Source organism: Polyodon spathula, chromosome 8, assembly GCF_017654505.1.
Source record: "Polyodon spathula isolate WHYD16114869_AA chromosome 8, ASM1765450v1, whole genome shotgun sequence".
Classification (NCBI taxonomy): domain Eukaryota; kingdom Metazoa; phylum Chordata; class Actinopteri; order Acipenseriformes; family Polyodontidae; genus Polyodon; species Polyodon spathula.
The window spans coordinates 31000905-31024692 of record NC_054541.1 but is presented as its reverse complement, the minus strand read 5'-3'; the positions used below and the strand labels follow the sequence as shown (position 1 = coordinate 31024692).

At 38.4% G+C, this 23788-nt stretch overlaps 1 protein-coding gene across 2 annotated transcripts in view; it reads left to right on the top strand.

Moving 5' to 3' along the window:
• Positions 1-10488, top strand: part of LOC121319762 (copine-8) — a 139102-nt gene extending 128614 nt beyond the window's left edge. For both annotated transcript variants that reach the window (XM_041257552.1, XM_041257553.1), the window contains 3 exons: positions 3109-3166; positions 4872-4945; positions 10036-10488. In XM_041257552.1, the coding sequence (XP_041113486.1) occupies positions 3109-3166; positions 4872-4945; positions 10036-10224 (321 nt within the window). In that variant the 3' untranslated portion in view covers positions 10225-10488. The remainder of the gene's footprint in view (positions 1-3108; positions 3167-4871; positions 4946-10035) is intronic.
• The last annotated feature ends 13300 nt before the right edge of the window (positions 10489-23788 follow it).

Sequence of the window (23788 nt, the reverse complement as noted above, 5' to 3'; positions counted from 1 at the left end):
GAAGCTGGTCTAACTGGAAGAATTGCTACAAAGAAACCATTGTTAAGAGTGCAGAATAAGAGGAAGAGACTTGCCTGGGCCAAAAAAAACAAAAAATGGACGTTTGAGGAGTGGAAGTCAGTCTTATGGACCGATGAGTCAAAATTTGAAATATTTGGGTAAAACCGCCGAGTATTTGTAAGACACAGAGAGGGTGAGCGCATGAGTTCTGCATGTGTGGTTCCCACTGTCAAGCATGGAGGAGACAGTGTCATGGTCTGGGGTTGCTTTGCTGGTTACAGAGTTGGTGATCTTTAACAAGTCCATGGCAGGCTCAACCAGCATGGCTATCATAGCATACTTCAGAGGCATGCCATTCCATTAGGATTACGGCTAGTTGGGCAGTCCTTCATTCTTCAGCAAGATAATGACCCGAAACACACCTCAAAGTTGTGCAAGAACTATTTGGCGAAGAAGTAAAGTGAAGGACTATATATATATATATATATATATATATATATATATATATATATATATATATATATATATATATATATATATATATATATATATATTATACTATACACTATACATCTTGGTCATCATTTTGTATTGAAAATGCCTGTCCTTTTTGGCAGAACAAATAAAGAATCACATGGAGAGTTCTGAAGGGGTATACTGTTGGAAGCCCAGCTTTCTTGAGTACATCTATCAATCTAAAGTACTATTGTCTTTTTTTTTTACTATATTCATTTATTATCATTAATTTATAATGTAGTAATTAGTAGGTAGTCCTTTTCTCCCTATTACATGATTTATAAAAATATCACAATTTATTCGTGGCAGTACTGCAGCTAGGCTGCATTAGTGTATATAAGGCTGTAGGAATAATAAACAAGATCCTTGACTGAAAAAGACTTTGGGACTTTTAAGTGTATTTTGTCATCAAAGTGTATGAGGCAGGCAGACCTGTTTTATTTTTTTGCTCTCTATTGTGAAATTTAGGTTTTCATTTTCTGGCCTTTGCGCTCCTTGTGCCTAAACCCTTTAATCAAGTTGCTCCTCAAATTCAGGAAGGTTTAGTCATTCAGCTCAGCAGGGAGAGCTTGTCAGCCCTGTTAATGACTTGATATAATTTGCATGTGTCCATTTTGACTATAGGCAGCCAGTGTCAGATCATTCCTTCAAACTGACAGATGTTCAGTGCCAAGGGAAGGCAGGGCACTAGTTCCATAACTCACAAAGCTCTCTGGCTCATCACTGCCATTTTTATTTGCATGGAACTGAGCGTCTTTCATATTCCACTATAATTGTATAAATATAAAAAGAGAACTCTGCAAGTCTCAGGAGTACCTTTTAAAGTAAGAATAAAAACATATTTAAGACCAAGACTTTTCAACTTCTGGATCAATTGTTGTCATTGTAAAAATGTGAGCACTGATGTACACTAACAGATTAGTGACAGGATTTCCAAAAAAAAAAGGCTAACTTTTTTCACATGCTGTTTTGGTGGTACCTTTCAGGTGATTTGGAATTCTTACAAATGCAAATAACCTAATTAATATTAAAATACGGACGAGTATGTTTAAATGTTTCTGTTCCAATGTGATAACGCAAAGCTTTCTTAAACTAGATTTCCACAAAGTTTTTAGGTTTTGAAGAACGGTAAGTACATCTTGCCTCAAAAAGCCTGTGAAACAAAACAAAAACCCAGACATAGCGTTACACTAATACAGAAAAAATAAAAATTCCATAAGAAAGTGTTGTGTGCTATCCTTGTATTATTTGATAGATATTTGTTGACTGCACATGTGTTTATTATAACCCTATTGTACATGTACATGTATTATATGCACAAGTGTTTTCTACAAAACGGTAACTTCAGCAATTCTGATCCTTATGGTAGTCTACGAATGGAGCTAAAATACAGCACTTTAGGTTAATGATATAAAAATTAACCCTTCAAAATGTTTAGTACAGTACATTTTTAAAATACATGTAGTAAATCTACAATGGGCTACCCTACTCACCCACATTTCCAGCTACATAATATTCTTAATAATAATAATAATAATAATAATAATAATAATAATAATAATAATAAATACCTGAATCTGAATTCCGCAGGGACAGTGCATAGCTCTTGCCAGTAGCAATCAGCTATACAATGAGCAAACACAAAGATAACAAAATATGTCTTTCTGTGCTTTGCAAAGGGCTTTGTTATTTATTTGTTTATTTTATTTATTGCTAGGGGCTGCATCTTTTTAATTTATAGTAGCTTCAGTACTTTGGCAATAATTTGAAATGTTGAATAAATTGTTTCACATCAAAAAATAAATACTGAATGACGAGGTCTCTGAATCCCTCGTACTCTATGCTTATTTTTTCCTATTGGGTCAAAGAAGCTTACAGGGCTCTGTTGATAATAAATAAGGGCTTGGTACAACCTTTAGTTATACTAGGAAGTTGTGTTAGGGTTATGTCACATACGGGATCTGCAGTGCTGAAATCTCTTGAACAAGGTGTGGTTTCAGACGTTGTTCCATGCAAAAAATGTGTGCTGGTTCTTAGCATGAGAAATGTACCTACCCTTTTAAGCTGTACCACGGTTTGGCCACGCACTTCACATAGCGCGAGGAACGTTCCTGATATGTGTGAGCTACGTCACATTCTCACGACAGTGGAGTTTCTAAACTGCATGGAAAATCCGCCAGTGAGAGAAGTGCTGTCATGACTATGCATTACTGTATAATAATATACAGTTCAAAAGCACTTATACTTCTTAGATGATTGGTCCAGTTGAAAACTTTGTTATGCTGCTATTGTAACATTGTTAAAATCCAGAGAGCTGACATTTGCTACACGTGCTCACACCTGACTTTTACCACAGTGATTTTGTTATTCAATGGATTTTAGTGCCGATGTGGTGACAGTGGTACAGTTTAGTGGCTTTTAATGTCTGTTATTATGATGGAGAGGTGCTGGTTATTCTTTCTAAAGGAATATGTGTACATGGTTATCATTAGTAACCAGTGAAGATGAATACCTGTCAGTTAATGGCATGCAACATGTACAATCTATACATTTTGTTAACACCTGATCTATAACCTTTGTTTTTCTTTCAAGGCCTCTAGCCTTCCAATGTCAATAATTATTGTTGGAGTTGGACCAGCAGAATTTGATGGTAAGCAAGTACAAGGGGAAAAATAAACATTTGAAACAATAGTTCCTTCTCTGTAATGGTAAGGAATCATTTTTTTGCAATGTGAGTTATCCTGTATACTGCTATGGTGTTATGGTGTTGGTAGAAAAAGGAAGGAATAATTCTGTGATATTGCTCTTTATATATCTATTAATGTCTCAAGGGCAGACAGCTTGGAAGCCCACACTTGTGATAACGTAACAGCTTGCATCATGCAGTATCCTGTCCTATATTCACAATATATATTTAACAATTTATTCTAAAATTGTATAAAATGTATTTATAAAAATAATATGAATGTAGGATTTCTCATATGGCTATAAGGTTAGTAGGTTGCCTTTTTTTTTTTTGCGAAAAAACTAGTGTTGCGTCTCTTCTACATTGTCCTTCTAAGCAGAGCCTTTTTTTTGCAGAGAACCCTAATGATATTTAAACAAAAGGCTAAAAATAGTTTTGAATCTGTAGTTTTTGGAGTTACTGCTACTGTATAATATACCACCTCAGAAGGGTCTTGAGTAAATGTATTTTATAAGATCTTAGGTTGTAGTTGTGTAACATAAGTACATGGTGGGATTATGTTTTTGTGTAGCTTTCCCCAGTCTTCTCTGTGAAAGAGAGCGCTTACAAAAAGATGGGTTATTGAGACTTCTTATCTTTGGCTACCGGACTGAAAAGTAGATAAGAAACCAAGCAGGGACTGCCACTGTGTAAAAGATGGTAAAGCTGGGAACTAATTCCACGTTGTAAGCTGCTGGTTACATGACATCTAAAGAAGGGGAGTCTTGCTTAACTCGTTAGGTCAGGAAAGAGAGTATTTGATTGAAGTGATCTTACTGTATATGAAGTTGTCGAACGTTGTCCCGTTTGTCTTTGAGGTTTGTCTCAGTAGGAAAGGCTGCTGAACAACAGTTGTAGCATGAGTATAACATGCAACTTTTAACGGTAACACTTTGTAATACTGTAAGTTCAAATGTAATTACATATGTAATGTTACATTTAAATGAAGTAAACAGTAATTCATACTTAACCCTAACACTAATTATTCATGAATAAGCACACATTTAAAAATCGCCAATTTAAGTTATCGGTATCTTTTTAATGGTTTTTTTGTATATTTTTTTTTTAATGGCGATACTGCCCTTTTTTGCTTTTCCTACCCTGTGTGGCTGTTATCTGTTTTTTGATTGGCACTGAGGCATTGAAATTCCATCCACTAGCTACTGCATGGGACTGTGATATCAGGGTTACCTTGGAAACCATAGAACTAAAAGTAAAGTAATGGCTTCTGCCTGTTTATAAAATGTCCCAAAAAGGCAGGTTTAGAAAAGGTCTAGATTTTCAGTCAAGTAACAGGTCCTCCAAAATGGAAATAAAATGCTGCAGGATTGAAATGTGTAGTTCTTGTATTTCATTGTGCTAAACTTTAGTAACCATTCTGCTATTTTGAGAACAACCAGGTTTGATGGTAAAAAAAAAATCTGAATACACCATATGCCAACTGTTGGCAGCAAAGCTATTTTAAAGCAAAAGCATTTTGATGATAAAATGTGTTTCAGACTGCTGTGAAGTAAGGAAACAATATTACATTTTTCCTTATTTAAAAAAAAAAATAAAATAAAAAAATTGATCACTGCCTGTTTTTCTAAATCCAGTTACTGATGGCTTTATTTTTTCCTTTCCTTTACAGCAATGATTGAGTTAGACGGTGATGAAATTAGAATATCATCCAGAGGAAGATATGCAGAAAGAGATATTGTTCAGGTACATCGCTCAAGTTTTGTCTTTCACAACATAAGGTCTTGATGGCTTAGCCTTGTAAAAGGTAATTAACTCGATTTTCAGGAACAAAATCACTAGTTCATGTTGAAAAAACAAATGCAAACTTGGATGTGACTCCACCACCTTTGTTCTGCAGGGCCCAGTATTAAATATTGCAGAATTTAACAATGACTGTGATTCAGATTTAACCCTAACCTACAAATGAAACTGCATAATGTGAGGAGCTGCTATACAGAAGGAGACGAAGTCCTTTGAATCTTTTGTTCCCGCAAAGCACTCTTCACTGAACAGTTAGGATCTCAATTAGAAAATACATGTAGGGTTTGTGCAGTTTTGTCGCAGTGCAGTTTGCAGCACCTAAATCTAACCTTCGTTTAGTGCTATAACATCAGAAAAGCTCTGTTAACATGGATTTACTTATTAAACAAACATGTTAAGCTGAAGTACAAAATAGCTTGTGTAGTGGTCAGTGCAGGCAGTTTGAAAAGTAGACAAAATTACTGTGCTTATTGATGTATATGTGTGTCATGTGTTGCTGTGCATTGCTTTCAATGAAACCCCATTTTTAGTCTGCTATTTAGCAAGCCAAAATACTGTAGCTGTTAGGGAAATAATTAAAACTGATCTGTAGTAAAAGCAGCATATATCTTTACAATCATTGTTTTATTATAATACTCAATGAACGATCATTTCAGGCATCACTTTTCACTTACAAACAACAACGGGTGCTGTCATCTCTTTGTAAGCACTATGAGTTTTCAATTTGCTCTAATAAAACTTGATTTATTATTTTTTTTACTTTTTAGTGCCTTGAAATTGTAGGGGGGAAAAAAATAAAATGTCGTAATTACTTTCGTAAATATTGCCGTCCAAGTTATTTAGAAATGACCCATTTTAGAAGTAGATATGATTCTTTTTAGAATGCTTATTCTTTTATAATACATCTAAATGCTTTGTATCATGCTTATCAGTCCCCACACACACATAGCCTAATGAATAATTCTTTATCAAAAGGCTGAGATGATGGGACGGGGCTCCCTCGGGCATTGTCTTTTGCTCTGTGTCATAACTCATGCATGCATGATTTGTTTTTATTTTATTCAGTGTTACAACATACATTTTAATTCTCGCCTTGGCATCGGCACTGATGCCACAAAAGGCTCGTTCCTCCAAGAGAGTGGCCCGCTACTGGGTTGTTTGAATGATGGTTCTCACCATTTAGAACGTTTAGCAAGTAGTTCTGAGGTGCATTATTGTATTAGTTTACTCTGACATGGAAGATGGAATGTTCAATTTAAAAGCACACACAGCAACAAAATAAGGAATATAACCTTTGTGATATGTTTCCATAGCTTCACAATGCAACAGTTTTAAATAACTACTTAAAAAGTGCTTTCCAGTTTCTGACTGCATATTATTACAGCAAAGCACAGAACTGACTGACATCCAAAGCTCTAGTGACTCCCTCTGAAGTGGCTGGATGCTGAAATGATTGTTGTTCCCAAGGCTCTTGAGCAGAGCATTTAATAATTGAACCAGTCATTTGAAAAAGTCAATAGGATATAAGGTTGACTTTTCAATTTCAATTATGCGCCTTAATTTTGGAAATATCTGATTCTCTCCCTCTTTGCTCTTCAAACTAGACGGCGCTAATGTTGTATTTTACTCAAATTATAATCCGCCTATAAAAACCAGTGAACAAACTATGCCTCTTTGGTAAACTTAAATGTCTAGTTCATTTTTATGTACAGTACATGTGTACATTACTCTAAACCTTTCAGCATTTACAGACGATATACAGTATGGGTAATCCTCACAAAATATGGAAAAACTGCAAACTATAATGAGTCCCTGTCACAAAGACGGGCGGAGTGGGTGGCGTCAGACCTGAGCCAGGAAATAAACAGAGAGAGAGGTGGAGTTTGGTGGAGCTGAGCGAATGGTCTCACTCAGCATTTAATAATTTATACAAGCTGAAAATAAAAGGTTGCAAAGACAAACAAGACACAGGACACGGCACATTCGCCAAAACAAAAAGACAAACAAAACGGACTATACAGACAGAACACGACAAGCTTCTGTTTAACAATTATTATTATTATTATTACACTTATTATTACCTCAGTCTCCAATCCCGTTCTCCACTCACCGAACACACAACCCCGAGTGAGTGAAAACATGCTGCTTTTATGCAGCTGTACTGAGACTCGACTGCTATTCAATCATTCAATTGGAGTCGCGGTACAACTGCACGTGAATTAATAAAGTGCAATTCCCCGTGCTCGCATATTGTTACATTTTACCTGCACGTGAAGTGCTGTGCAATCCTTGTGCCTAAATACAAATAATCATTTTAAACACTCGTGTTACACAGACCCGTTTATGTCCTGTGTACCAATGACTATACACCAACATTAAACACACAACACGCAATGTATAATAGAAAATACACACAGGTATGGGCACTTCGTCACAGTCCCTAACAAAGTATGAATGCCTATTGTCACTAATGGCGAGGAAACTGTGATGTGAGTTCCTGATTTGAGAGGAACTGATTTCAGTCAGGCTTCAACAGTGATGAAACTTCAGTTTATTTTTTAGAACTTGAAAAACTAGCTTTAGCTCCGACTATTCAATGATGGGTTTGAAAATAAAATCAATAAACAATCATTTATCAGTGCTTTTTATTTAATATTTTGTTTTAGGTAATAGCAGATGTGCGCACTGTTACAATTTTAACTACAAAATGCTGCTTTATTTGGACTCCAAGGATATGAGAGAGTGGAAGTTCCTAAAACAGAGCAATCCATTGTTAAGGTGAAATTTTTGGAAATGCACAGATACGTTATGATTGTTTCAGTGTGAGCAGGAACAATTATTATTTTTTTTTTTAATCTGCTCAGTGAGAAGACTGGACCTGATCAAGAAAATGAGAAAATTATTAAGCCAATATCTGAGTAACAAAAGTTTTACAGTAAATAACGTAAATTAATTCCTCAGGGTATAATTGCACGTAAGAATTACAGTAATTGAATGCCATTATGGAAAATAGTTCTCTTAGCTGATTGACATTCTTTATGATGCAGTGAACACATTGTTTGAAGTAGAAGAGAGAGCTGAATAATTAAACCTTTTCATGGAATTACGTTATTAAGCCATCCAGTTGTTCTGAGCTCCCACATCTCCTGATATAATTTTATCTCCCCAACTCCTCATTACTGAGCTAAATGGTAACAATTTTTAAAGTATCTACTGAAAAAAAGACAAGCTAGAGTAGGTGCCGAAACAGTCAAGATAAGGAAAGTGTCCACCCAGAAAGCTTTATGTATCTACAAGATAAGAGCAATTGAATAGGTTATTCAACACTAGATTGTTTGCTTCTCTCCAACAAACCTTTTTGAAGCTATAATAAATGTGTGTTTTTTACACATATTGAAGGACAATTTGTATTTCTTCAAACAATGGAAAACTGTAAATTGCATTTTTCTATCTGGTTGTACCAGCGTTGCTTATGTGCTGTGGTGAGTTGGATAGCTGCAGGGGTGATGTCAGACCAGGGAAATTAAACCAAAACAAACAATGGCGGGGCACAGTGAGACGCTTCGGCGCTCACTGTTTTATTAAATAATAAAACAAAGATTTAAACAAAACAAAACACTTTCATAACACAAAAGGCATGTTGGCCCAAATGAACAAACAACAAACAATAACAAGTATCGTGCTGGTTTAGACCCAGCTGCCAATTATTGTATTATCCCTCACATTGTGCACTGCTTTACTAAGTCTGCATTATTGTCAGCCAGTTAAACAATCAGTAGCGGGCAGTCATGCATTCTCACGAGGAAATTCGAAAACCAAAACAATAAAAAGTAAAGGCGATGACTTTTCATGCACGCCTCAAACAATAATACAATTAATACATAATGTTGTTTTTTTGTTATCATATATTTACATATATAATGTAAATCATAATAATAATTAATAGTAATAAACAAATATATACAAAGGGGCGGGACACCCGCCACATCTATTATAGCTATTTTTTTCCTGTTTAATGCAGTATATTTGAATGATGTTAATTGTATTGTCTCCATTTTTTTAAACTTTATTCTATTTACTTCTAGTTGATATCACTGTTTAAGGAATATACTAAATACACTAAATCTTGGTTGCACAGGAACATGTTTTTTGGTTTTTCTGGCTGCCAATTCACGGTTTTGCCTGCTTTAACAGAAATGTGAACCTGACATTGTTGAGAAGAAAATACCCCATTTTGGTGTTCATGTTTTGACACCAAACTGCTATATGAAGATTGAACCCACAGGAACTAAAATGTTTTTCAGGTTTTTCTGCTTCGTGAGGCTACCTTCCAGCTGACTAGCTCCAAATTAATAAGATTGAATGCACTGCCATGCGGGACACCAGGGCCAGCCGTAGTTAATTGCTAAACATTTCCTATGCTATTGACAGCAGATGACAGTGGCAGCAGGTGCACGGTGTGGAGCAGGCAAGAGGGAAAGGTTTCCACCACCAGCACAAATCTACATCTGCCTTCATTTTGTACAATTAGGGAATTAATAAGAAGCCAAATAATTCTGGATAAAGTCCATCTGAAAGGGCCTTTCATATTGTTCACTCTATTAGCCTTTGCCCAATAAAGACCAATTATCTCTTTGTATCATTAGATTCAGTCTTGTTCAGCACTGCAAACATGCTAATTAACATTTGTTAGGAAACCTGAGTGTGCTATATTTTGTTGAGAGGTACATAATTAGGTTGAACATTAGCCAATCAGCTTGGGTTTGGAGTAAACTGATTCAACCAAAAATACAAGTGAACACCCCAATTGTTCCCCCATTTATTTCTTAACGGCAGACAAGGACTATTTGTTATTTTAAGCTCAAGGTTTTGCAAATTAGTCTCTCAAAGGCAAACAGATCTAAAAAAAAAACAAAGAGAAGCCCTTAAGTGGGAAGCCACAGTCTGACAGGACAGTATTTACACTGTTCAGGATTTATACAGCTGGACCATTGCCTAACTTAATTGGGCCCTTATTTCTTTTTACTTCTCAGTTTGTCCCATTCAGAGACTACGTTGACAGGACGGGAAACCACGTCCTGAGCATGGCCCGTTTGGCAAAGGATGTACTTGCGGAAATTCCAGACCAGTTCTTGTCTTACATGAAAGCAAGAGCGATCAAGCCGTCTCCTGCACCCCCTCCCTACACACCTCCCGGGCACCCTCTGCAAACCCAGATCTGACCTTTCTAATCGCCTGCCACCCCTAGCCCTCCACCCATCAGAACCACTATGTGCTGCCCAGGCACCTCGTTTATCTGCTTGCACTATGTAGACTGGGATGACGACAGGACTCGAAAGCATCTCTGATGACATGTTTACTTCCATTTAAAGTTCTTCTTTAAGGACTTTAAAGAATTGGACGGTACAGGCAGGTTGCCTACAAAACTGGATGTCTTCATGAATGCCTTGGAAATAAAGCAGCTTTCCTTAAGGAGTTAAAGCTTAGAAAAAACGGAAAGCAGGATCAAAGGAAAGTCACAAAGGAACAACTCCTAAAATGTTAATGGGGGAAAAGGTGTAACCATGTTTTAACAGTCTAACCATGTTTTAACAGGATTCCTAATTCCTGGACTGTTGTAAATAACCATGGGAATGCTTTTCCTCTATCTCGTAATGTTTACATGTTAATGATTTTTACAGTGGAATACTTTTATAATCATACTTTAAATATAAACTTTGGAATAATTATACTTCTTGTGTGTGCTACCTTGCAGATAAAACATACTAAAAAGTAAAACCATATCCCTTCTTTAGAGCATTCTAGGCGGGGGGGGGGTAGCTTATTTAACCTCAACATCCTCTTTATACAGGTTTAACTGTATTCTAGCTTTTCTAAATTAATTTAATATCAACACATTCATATATAATATCTTCATTATAAAATTAGGACTTCTGTATTTTTATTTTAAGATATCTGGGGTTAGATTCTCAAGGCTTTTTTTTTTCTTTTGTCCAAATTGTTCATAACAATTACTTTTGTTGTTCTTAAAGAAAGAAAAAAAAAACACCAATTACAATGGTACAATTTTAAAATTATAAGAATGAATTTATTGTTCACTTTTTTTAGGTGTCTTTTTTGAGAAAATCATGTTAATGAAGATTTGGTGTAAAGTGCTTTGAAAATCTAGGCCCTGGAAACGTTACATTATATATAGATGTTGTATTTTCACATAAAATATTATGTTATAATATTATTGGAAACAGGTCCCTATTCACAAATGTGGCTTTTTTAAGTTTGTGTTTAACAAAGCTTTATATGCATTTTACATATAATTAGACTAAAGAAACTGTTAAAATTGCTTAAACCTTTTGACTAGAAGTCTGTCTGAATTGAGACATTGAAAAATACTTCCAGGCGTAGCATTTGTCAAATAATGAATGAGTTTCTTTTATAACGACTGTACGTATTACCATTGAGTGTTTTGTAGTTATGGATGCATTTTAAATAAACTAATATCAGCCTACAACAATTTCATTATTCAAAGCAGACTTAAAAAAAGGTTAACAATTTAAAAGTTAAAGCTTTGTGAATGGGACCCAAGTTGTCTGAAGTTGCCAAACATGCTTTTCTTTTTTTCTTTTTAAAACTAGGCAATGCAGTCTAATCGTACAATTGTTTCGGCTGTTCACCATGGATTTTTTATATCGTAGCCTTCCAGAAATAAAAATAAATAAATAAAAAATTCAAACTGACGTTATACATTGTACGATACTTGGCCACTACAAAAACAATTTTCGGTTAAATAGAGTTGTGACACCAAGGTTATTTGGTCCCTCTTTCTCGATTTGATGGCTTATCAAACCCATATAGTTGTGACCGTATGATAAATAATTTTTTTGCATATTGCTGCCTACTTAGTATTTCATTTTGGATCTCCATCTGAAAAGTCTAGGTAGCTCCAGAGACAGGGATATTGGTTTTAGTATATTTGCTGGTGTCACCTTATTTTGTCACCTTGCCATGCATACAGTGTGTGTATGTGTGCGCCTATCAGGTGAATGTGCCAGAGAATTTTAATGCGCAGCCATGTGAGTTTGTACACATTAACTTTGTTTACTGAGATATCCAAATAATCCATAGTATGCTTGGTCATATCTTATAGCTCGCACTAATGTTTTGCATGTACAGTTTTACAAGAAATGCACCGTTTTTGTGAGTAGCGTGTCAAGATACAAGAAAAAAAAAAAAATTTAGTACAAAAATGGCCTTAAATTCTCACTGAATTCTTGGAATTATGTAATGCCTTCAGATGTTAAAAAAAATTGTTATATCTTTTGTGTCAGTGTTGAATTGCTTTGTAATGTATTTTTTTCTTTGCACAATGGTATGTACAAGATAACCAATATATTGTACTTTTGAAAAAGTGGTTTATCAGAGGTTTACTTTTGAAAGCATGACAGGGTGTAACTAAAATACTACTGATTGCCTGGTCAAAAAAAAATAAATAAAAAGTCTCAGCATTGAAAATAACTATTTCTGTAACAAAATGTCAAATTTTTTTTTTTGGATTAAAAATTCTTACTCAACACCAATTTGTATGAGGAATTAATTGACTGCTGTCAATCTGCCATTTACATCAAGGATGATCCACAGGCAAAGTATTCTGCAGTGCTGTTTTGTATCTCTTGCACTTTACAGAGGAAAGTAATAGGCCTATTTAGGATAATTACAGTACACTCTTCTTCAACAAAAGAGCAAATCGTATGACTTTTTTTAATGGTTGTAATACGTCAAATGTCAATTGACGCGTGTAATATATATATATATATATATATATATATATATATATATATATATATATATATATATATATATATATATATATTCTGAGCATCAAAAGACACATATCACTTATATTTGAGCATCAAAAGAAATGTATCACTTATATTTGGATAAAATTCACTAGAAATGACAAACTCTGTTTTAGAGCAGGTGCAGTGACTTTTTATTGTGCTGATTAATAACTGACATCACGAAGATGATGCAGAATGATCTGTCGATCTTGGGCAGGTTTTGTGACTCTTGGTCTCCCAGTTCGTGGCCTGTCATTGACAGAGTGTGTCTGGTTATACTGTCTCGCCAGGTTTGAAATTGCTGGCTGTGAGCACCCAAGATGGCGAGCCACAGTAAGCTGCCCTAGTCCAGCCTCCAACATGCCGATTGGGTCGATGATTTAGTGAGATCTAACACCAAGAATCATTTGATCTCTCACAACGTGTTATAATAGTGATAAGTTTATTTTGATGCTCTGTATATTTGTATTACTTTTTTATAAAACAGATATTATAAAGCAGAAACACTAAAACAAGGAACACTTTACAGAAGGTCCACTGATTTTAGACAGGCAGCACTCATAGGTCTCTAAGTATATTCTGTACAGTTCTGACCAGCAAGGCCTTTAGGAACACACAATCCACATATATTTTGAAAATTATAGTAATATTTATAATATATTACACTTAAGCTGATTTCCAAAAAAATGTCAGTTTGCATAGAAACTTCTGTACAGTCGCACTGAAAATCACCAGACACTTTGTTAGCTTTACAAACCGTCAGGGTTGTGCCAAGGAGTAAATGTTTTCTGACAGCTATGTCTTCAAATGTACTCCCCTTTGAACTCATTTTTAACACAACATCAATTTTTCCAGTTACATGACAAGTTAATAGTAGAGCACAGCATCACTTGATGATACATTTGTAATTGGTAATAATGAGATGGTTTATGTGGCTCGTTGTCTGTAATATTGTATAAAACACAAACTGTAACTAATGTCACGGTACCATATGCTCAAATGAAGTAAAGCATTTGGAAATAATGAGTTACTCCTTTCATAACAGTGTGTCTTTTTAAAAGGTAAAAAAAAAAGAATAGATTTCTAAATAGGTATGACAAACTGCACGCTTATGTAATTTACCATATAGATACCGTACTGTTTCTTGATACCATGCTAAATATAAATAGCTACAGACCTCTTACCTGACCTCATCTCCAACTGAAAGGGGAAGTCCCGCCCACCTCCTGCTGAAGAGGGACGTCCTTTCAGTAGCACATCGTCGTTTTCTCTCTCATCTCTCTGAGACAGGTCGTGCTTTTAAGTAACAAATTTGGCAAATTTGTTGGATTTATCCGCAAATTAAAGATTAATTCAAGGTAGAATCGCGCTCAAGCGTGGCCTTGCTTTATTAGTTTTCTGACTAGAGCTGGTTTCGACCCCCCTGAAGAGATTAGTGAGCAGCCATTGCTCTTTTCACTACATGAGGCCTTGTGTAGTTGGTACACTGTGTGAGAGCTGTTGTGGTGCTGTAAGGAGACCCCGCGGGCTCGCGGCGTCGTCCTCTATGCCGATTTAATCGGTCACAGCGACCAAAAAAAAAGCCTAGTGCCCCTCTCAATCCTCTGGCTTTCCTAGTGCGGCTGTGCTTGCATCATCAGCTGCATACCCCGGCATCAACCGTGGTTTTTCCCGCAATCACGAGGTTGAGAAAACAGCGACTACCCCGTCCTGATTGACTCAGCACCGGTGTAAACTTTTTCTGCGACACCTACAGCTTGGCCCTGACCGTGGAACAGGTCCACTCGCCGCCAACTGTCTCGGCAGCGACAGCGCTTTTCTCAGCGCCGTTTCCGGCTCAGATTGATTTGGCACCTGGGAATAGCTTCGACGCCGTCTACAGCCCGGCACCACCCGCGCTACACGTCGGCATCGATCTCGGCGCCGACAGCACTCGTCTCGTTTCGACTGATTCGACACCGGTGAATCGCTTAAAAAAAAAAAAAACACGCGTCTGCAGGCTGCTCATTGAGCACAGCAGTTTAAAAAAAACCAAAAAAACAACAACTGCAAACATGTGAGTGTAATTGACTGGGTCTTCAGCTGGCTTCCACCAATGTGACTGATGCCCAGCTAAGCTGCCCAGGCAGGACGAACATCGATCCTGTGCCAGGTGCCTAGGGCCAGAATACGCGTCCAAGGCACTGGCAGGTGAGCTGGACTGCTCTCCATGTTGGAAGTTCTCAAGGAGAACTAAGCGACGGAGAGGGCCCTATCCCCAGCAGAGTCTCTCACCTCCAACCAGGGGAGAATGAGATCAGTGGTCCAAGAGCCTCTGCAGAGGTCATCCAGGACACTCCCTGCTACAGTGACCAGGGAGCTCTCACGCTCATCTGGGTCACTCTCCCCTACCCCACCACCGGTATAGAGGCGCAGGTACCTCTCAAAGAAGGCGAGATGGTCACCGCCGAGGCGGTGCCACTCGTTAGGACTCTCACCAGGGGACAGGCAGTCGTCGCCCAGGCACTGCTCCCCTTCTCCAAGGGACAGATGGTCGTCGCTCAGGCACCGCTCTCCTTCTCCACTCAAGTGCAGACATTTACCATCACAGTCGCCTCGAAGGTGCCCAAGCTTGGCCGAGCGGCACTTCGTGGAGCTGGCAGAGACTGTAAGGGCTCAGCAGACCATGCTGGAGACCTTATTGAAATCTCAGGGCAGGCTGCCCCCTACCACCGGGCAGCTCCAGCCCCCACAGTCTCATTCCCCATCCCCTCTGCCTAGATCCCCTAGCCCAGTCGAGCTGTCAGCTCCAGGCGGTGGCTAAGGCGATGACCGACCTAATAAGGGAGTTAGGTCAGGCATCAGGGAGGTCACTGGTGGCTGCCTGCCGGCATTTGTGGCTGACACAAGCCAAGGTCGTGGAGACCGAGAAGGTGGCGTTACTGGATGCCCCCATTACACCAGGGCAGACTTTTGGGGTGACCATTGATGTGATCCTACAGGTCCCACAAGGCCACAGAGGTTGCCTCCAAGTTTTTGCATCTTCCGGCTTACCCTCAGCGCCCAAGGTGGCATGAGCAGCCTGCCGGGGTGAAAGGGTCTGAACATCGCCCTCCACCACAGAACAGACAAGCAGGCAGAGGCAGAGGCAGGGCCAACGGCAGGGGACCACCACAGGCCAGTGGTAACCGGTTCTCCGGCTGGAGACCGAGGCCAGGGCCTAAGAAAGACCCACCCCCTCCCAAGCCCAAGGGAGACTGCCCCTGAGGGGCCCCGGCTGCTACCAAACCCCCCCACAACCGAACTGACCAACCGCAACGACCCATGGCAAGGCTGCACCCAGGACTTCTGGGTGCTATCGACAATGAGACACAGATATGCTTTACAATTCCGCATAGGTCCGCCACCCTTCAAGGGTGTGCTCCCCACCATTGTCGAACCAGCGAGGGCAATACTCCTTCAACAGGAGATCGCCAATCTTCAAAGGAAGAACGCTGTACGCTTGGTAAGCCCAAGCAATGCCCTCAGCAGCTTTTACTCCAGGTTCCTGGTGCCCAAAAGGGATGGCGGTTTCAGACCAATTATGGACCGCAGGATCCTCAACTTGTGCCTCAAACAGAGGAAGTTCAGCATGTTGACAGCACAGAGTATCATCCAGTCCGTCCAACCGGGCGACTGGTTCACATCGATCGACCTGCAAGTCGCCTACATTTACATCCCGATCCATCCCGCACACAGAAATTCTGAGCTTCCCCTTTCAAGGCATCACATATGAATTCTGGTGCTGCCTTTTGGCCTCTCGCTGGCACCACACACTTTTTCAAAGTGCATGGATGCAGCACTGGCTCCACTCAGGCTAAGGGGTATTCGGATCCTGAACTATCTGGACGACTGGCTAGTTTGCGCGCACTCAAAAGCACGCGCAGAGGCTCACACAAAACAGGTCATAGATCATGTGACGAAGTTAAGGCTCTCAATACATCAACAGAAGAGCAATTTCATACCACCTCAGTCCACAGTGTTCCTGGGAATCAAACTGAACTCTGTGAGCATGCTTGCCTCACTGTCGAAAGATAGGATTCGGTCGTTCGAGGCCACACTCTCCTTATTCAGAGAGGACGCTCTCATACAGGACAGAATATATCAAAGGTTGTTGAGGGTGAAGGCAGCCACCTCGAGAATCCTTCCGCTAGGGCTGCTGAGAATGTGCTCGCTTCAAGCCTGGGTAAATACGCTCAAGGTGCACCCGGATCAGTACCGGTTGGGCAGTTCACCTCCCCTGTGTGGACAACAAGACAGCAGACCTCCTGTCCAGAAGAGCTCCAGTCAGCTCGGAGTGGAGGCTGCATCCTCAAGTGGTGAAGCAGATTTGGGAGAGGTTTCAACCGGCACGGGTCCCTCTCTAGAGGTCAGGCCCTATCGAAGCAACGTCTAACACACTGGGTGACAGATGTGACACGCTTGGCGTATGAACAGATGGACTCGCCGTTACCAGGGGACATTATGGCCCATTCTACCAGGGGCCAGGCAACTTCATGGGCTTTCCTTCATGGCGCCTCCTTACATGAGTTATGCAATGCTGCTACATGGACAGGTAGTCAGACATTTGTGCATTTTTAGCGCCTTGATGTGACAAACTGAACTAGACCCTCTAGAGTTTTGCAGACAGCATGCCCTTAGGCGTCATGTGGGCTGTTGCTATCACAGTGGGGCTGTACTGTCGGTAATCTGGAGTCACACCGGCTTTGATGCAGCTTTCCCATTCGGTAATGGTTGTCATTCGAATTGAAAGGGAACGTTAGGTTATTACCATAACCCTTGTTCCCTGAAAAGAGAATGACAACAATTACCTTTAAGGTCGTGCCCCCAGCTGACCTCTGTTTTCGAAAGAAAATGGCTATGTGCTACTGTGAGGACGTCCCTCTTCAGCAGGAGGTGGGCGGGACTTCCCCCCTCACAGCAGGGCCCTGATAGAGCAGCTTTTGTATATTTGCTGAGAGATTGACGGTCAGAGAGGCTCTTCCCATTCGGTAATGGTTGTCATTCTCTTTTTCCGGGAACCAGGGTTATGGTAATAACCTAATATTTTCTGAGCATATTGAATTCAGAGGAATTGAAAAATTTCATGAATCATTGTATAAAACATTGCATTTTATCCCTTATACAAGTCTTTTTTTATGTTGTTTGCTTGGCAAAATATATGTCATACAAGTAAAACAATTGGGACAAATACTTCATATTATAAACTGGTAATGTACAATGGTACATTCAAGTTCAGCTACTGTATAGGCATAATGGGAAACAGAAACCAACATAGGCACAAGCATACGATGTGTATTTGTCTAAAGAATGCAGCTTTTTACCTTTAAGTTTTTGGTCACTTCAGTTAATTTAATCAACCAGGTATATGAAGTGTAAACTAGATGTTTCCTCTAGTTATAACTATCATATGACAAGTGCCTTGGTCTTTTCATTTTTAAAGTCCTCTTTTTTAATAAAAGGGCACTTCCCTTCATTGACTTCAACCAAATTAGTCATCTGGCGACAGGTAGGTACTGTTATGCTGTCAGTGAAACCATTTTGATGTTCCTGTATTTAAAAAGTGGACAGTCTGTTTCCTTAATATTGCAGGGTACACATATTAAAGAGATCCCACTTGTCACATACTGTTATATTGGATCATTGCATTTTGTTTTTGGAGGTACCGTATACTTGGACCACTAGTGAAAGTTACAAAATAATTATTCCTCTGTGTATCAATTGATAGGGAAAAGGAAAAATACATTTCTCATTTGCATGTTATGTTTTTTGAAAGGTCTGTGTCTTGTGACCACTTGAACCTGTGTGGTTTTTCTTCCTGCCCCTAATGCCCCACCCTCTTGGCAATTCATAAAGGAGGGTTAATAATATGATGGTAAATATTGCAATGATATACTTTGACACGAAAAACCAGAACATTTAAATAAAACCTTGTTTAACAAACTGTGCCACATAATTACAAAACTAGTTAAATGACATGATATTCAAAGAAGACCAAATGTATGAGGAGGGCTGTGTTTCTGAAGGAGAAAAACACGGGTTTCAAGAAGCCTGTAATACTCAGCAATTTCTTTTAATAACCAAGATATCGGTTTATGCGAGCAAGCTATCCCTGGGTTATGTCATTTTACACTTCAACAAAGCTGAATTGCAATGCTCTTAAAGAGGGTTGCTTGGTTACATTTTTTTTTCTTGGTGACTGCTCCTATCAATGTCAGAGTATTGCTCCAGTGAACTGTGGTCATAGGATTCCAGCCCCCTGGCTGAAGTGTGCATTTAAAAATAGAAACTGAGTTCTGAAGTGAAAAAATATATTACTTATTTTTTAATATATGTAAAATAGGCATGAGCAGATTTGAGTCCTCGTTAGTTGTCTAATTTTTAAATGACCTGGCAAAGGTGGAGAAGGCTGTTTCTTTTCATTCATTAGGATTCTTGGTTTAAATGATTTGACAACAATGACCACCTGTGACAGAAATTTAATGATTCTTGGTGTTAGATTTCCCTTCCGTCCTGCGAGGGTGCTGTGTAAAGGGAACAGAGTACCCTGTTCTAAATGGCATCACAGTTTATTCCCAGGGTTAGGTGGAAGTTGGCTATCTAGAAAGAGGGTAGAACTACAGTACACAAACTCAATAACCCGGACGGGAAATGGCGTGGCATCCGTGGACTGGAGGAACGGACATGCTTGTTGATCAAGGGGTCACGGGTAACGTTATAAAAGGGGGGCGTAGTGACGTGAGCCATTCCTTTGTGAATGGTTATATTAAATGACCAGAAGAAGAACCTGTGTTGTGTAACTTGAGTGTTTTGTTTGTTTTTGTTTGTCATTAATGATACTGTTTATAATTATTTGGAGAGTTAGCTGTCGCCAAAGGCCAGCACTAAACCCAGATCAACAACTGCACTTTTGTTTGTACTAAAGAACTGTATTCACCACGAGTACTAGAGCCCTAGCACATACATACTGTCATTCCTTATGTATCTATGATTTTACTGTTTTTTCGGTATTCCTGGCCATGGAAAACAGCTGTCATTCGATGTCATTCCACTTTTATTTTGTATAATAGTTCATGTCTATGTAATGACATATAAGGGGTTTTAAGATTTATCTTAACTTTTAAGTTATAAGCTGTCATTCCTCTCTCCATTATAGTCAATGGGCATTCCTTTCTTCATTATAGTCAATGGGCATTCCTTTCTCCATTATAGTCAATGGGCATTTTGTTACCATTTGCAGCGTTGTTTAATTGTTATGCGTGGTTTAGGCATTTTAGAAACAAACATCTTGCTCCAAATTATACATCTGCGCAAGTGCTAGTCAGAGCTTTCGTTTCCCTTCAGACCGTGTCTATGGTAACGGCTGAGCTTGACAACTACGATTGCAAGTATTTATTGCAAGTATTTTTTGCATAAACCTCCCAATTTAAATGTTTTATATGTTGCATTTCATTATAAAACACAAGGCTCTACCTATGTGCAATGTCAGGGAAATTGTGGCAGAGCAGAGTGGGATTTCTGTGGTTGGGGTCCTTAGGAAACTATAGAAAGTGTTTCAGCTCCAGCCTTGATGGTTCTCAAGATATTCCCCTTAAAATGTGTGTTCCTGACTTCATGAAATAATATTATATTCTTGCGGGTCGTTTTTTAAAACCCTTTTTGATAAGTCATTTTTTTATAAGCACCATATTTCATTTCTAAGGGCATTTATTAATTTGAGTATTTCTCATCTTTTCTCAGCTCAGTCTTCTGAAATAAAATCAATCTGCTGATTAGTAGATTGTGGATGACAATAAAGCATTTCCATCTAGTTAAATGTGAGTATTCACAGAATGGAAGCATCAATTAATGTATGACCTAAACACACATATATTATTGACAATACAGTTGAACTGACTATAATAAAGGACAACCAGGGGCAGACAGTTATTGACACTCACTTTGTTTATTTAAATTACATTGAATCTGACTTGCTAAAAAACTAAAGGAAATAGATCGTAGATATTTTATGTTTTTAAAAAGCATCTAAAATATAATGAATGCAGTTTCAATCTCATCTGTTCTCCCTCAACATAGATTAAATCACCATAATGATCCTGTCAGGTCAGGAGTATCAAGTGCTAATGCTCAAAAGCATTTTATACTCTGCATTGATATATAGAAGAAAAATATGTGTCTATTTTGATTGTGACAAAGTACTGTAGGGCATAAAATTAAATATGATGGGTGCTTAAGATGTAAAATTGAGCTAAAATATTAATACACTATTTTATAAAAATATGATTTAAATCATATATAGCTTACAATCATCAATTACCAACAACTCTTGATCCAGTTTTTAAAAACTAAATTAAGCTTAAATTACAAGTCTGGTTACTGCTTGAATACAATCATCTTTCCCAAATGTGATGATTATTTAGGTAAACAGTAAAAGACAGTACAGGTAAAACAATTTAAATAACCAGTACACTTAATTATCTGAGAAATGCAGTATATTTCACCTCTCTTTCTGTCTGTGGTTTAGTCAAGGAGACTGTGATAAACTACTTGAATTGGTTAGAAGAAAAAGTGCTTTGCCACAATAAACCTAATAGACTGTGTAGTACTGTGGAGGGTCTCCGGGACCCCTGAAACAGAGAAATCCTTGAGGCACTGTCTCATGAACCTTTGGAGATAAGAGAAGAAAGATAAGTTGCAACCAGTGTCTTGTAATGACATTACGGAAACAGTCAATAAATGGGATCTAGGGGACAGAATGATTTTTTGACAGAAACCTGGACAAGGAAGCGTAAGGGGAGAGATGGGAGTTTATCTTGGATAACTGAATAAATTCTTAGATGAGTGAAGGAACAGAATGAAATGATTATCAGTAATTATTAAACGATCACAAGAACGAATACCTATGGCTGGGAAACTGGAATGTGATGGCACTGTGAATTCTGCACTTCTTAGAAATCTGAAGAAAGCTGACAGGAACATAGCTTCCATCACCAGGTCGTCAAATGGGTTGAAATTTTAAAAAATTGAAATTAATTGGGAAAGGGTGTCTGTAGCTATGGGTAGTCTGGATGGAGATGACGGGGGAAGGCTCTTGGAAGTGCCTTTGAGTGTGAGGCGCACTGTGGGGATGGAAAGAAGCGTCGGTGATGGGATGGACAAGCTACGATAATGAAATTGGATACCTGAGAGGATTTTATGGATGCTGGCTAAAGATGAAGAATGTCTTGTGTGTGGACGATGAATGCTACAATCCAATTTTCATTAAATGGGGTAGGGGATATTCGGTTCTGGGCACAGAATGAAGAGAATGATGACCAACCTGTAGTGTAGGAGGGATGGCTGATGTTAGAGTTAAAGCTAGAGTTTTACGCAACCTGCTTTCTTAGGCTGCACGTCATTCCTCCCACTTTAAGGTGGTCCTGTAGTTTGCTTAATTAAACCACTTACTGATTAATAATCTCCTGATTCCTTTAATCATCTAAATTAGTCATTCTATTAACATGCATTGGCGCATTGATTAGGCGGCAACAGCTGCTACAGACATTTATTTAGTCATGCATCCCTTTAATACCAATCCGTCTTATTCAATATTAATTTTTAGAATGTGTAAATAAATAATGTAAATGTTTCAGTTTACTAGTAGGAACACATCATTTGTCAACAAAATATAAAAAACAGCACTGATTCCCAGAACAATTTATATAAAATACTGAAATCATAACATCAATGCTGTAACATATATATTACAAATATAATAATAATAATAATAATAATAATAATAATAATAATAATAATAATAATAATAATAATAATAAATAATAAAAATAGTATTTGTCCATTTCTGATTTACAGTCAGCATCAAATCCAGGAATAGAATATAATGGGAGGGTTTCCAGATCCATACTACACACTTCTTGTGGGTTGAATATCCTCACTGCCATCAGAAAGATATGAGCTGGTTGAAAAAAACGTGGTTTCTTTTTGCATTGATCCGGGTTGCAGTAATTAGCCAGTTTTTCAGAAACATCATGGAAGGTTTTTACACATGGTTTGTTTATTGCGGGGTCTGTGCTGTGTGCCTCTTGTCCATTGCTCGCTATGTATTGATTAATTCTGCAGCTTTATTATATATGTGATGGATTCTCACTTCATGGCTTTCCAACCACTGAATCAGATCCACCAGTCCCTTGGCATGTGTTGCAATAAGGGAGTGTTGAGATTTTATATTTTGCACATCCTTAAGCAATTTCTGGAGGTCCTTTAGCACTACAGTGTTTGCTGAAATGTGCATTTCCTTTTCCACGAAACCTGCTTAAAAAATGTATTTGGAATGATATTCAGCAGCAGAATATCAAGTGCCCCATCGTGTTATGCACGGCTCAGGTGGCAACTTTATGGGTAAAGTACAGTCTTCTTGTTGGATTGCTTCAGTCAGGTTGTCTTTAAACTGTAGCTTTCTGCTCGGGCAATGTTTGAACAATTTTTTTAACAGTTGCAACCAGCTTGTCTGCTTTCGGAAAATTATTTGCCCAGATATTGATGGCAAGGGCTATTATGTGGGCATTACAAGTCAATGTACTAAATTTGTCAAGTAAACCTCGAAGAATTGTATGCCTTGATCATGTAACTGGAATTATCGGAGACAAATCCAGTCACATCATTAAAATTAACTTCAAATGCGTTTAAGAATTTCACAACGCCCTGTGCCACCGATGAGTTATTCACAGAGTGCAGATTAACTATATCGGCTAATATTACTTTCAGTTTGAAGGTATTCGATAGTCCTTGGAGAACAAACACAATGTGCAAAGCATACTGATCTTTCGCATTTGTAGACTTGTCAGTAACCACAGATACACTGTCAGTCATCTTTACCAGTTGTACAGTTTTCATCTTGTGCAACTCAGCAGCTGGGGGTAGATATACCTTCTCA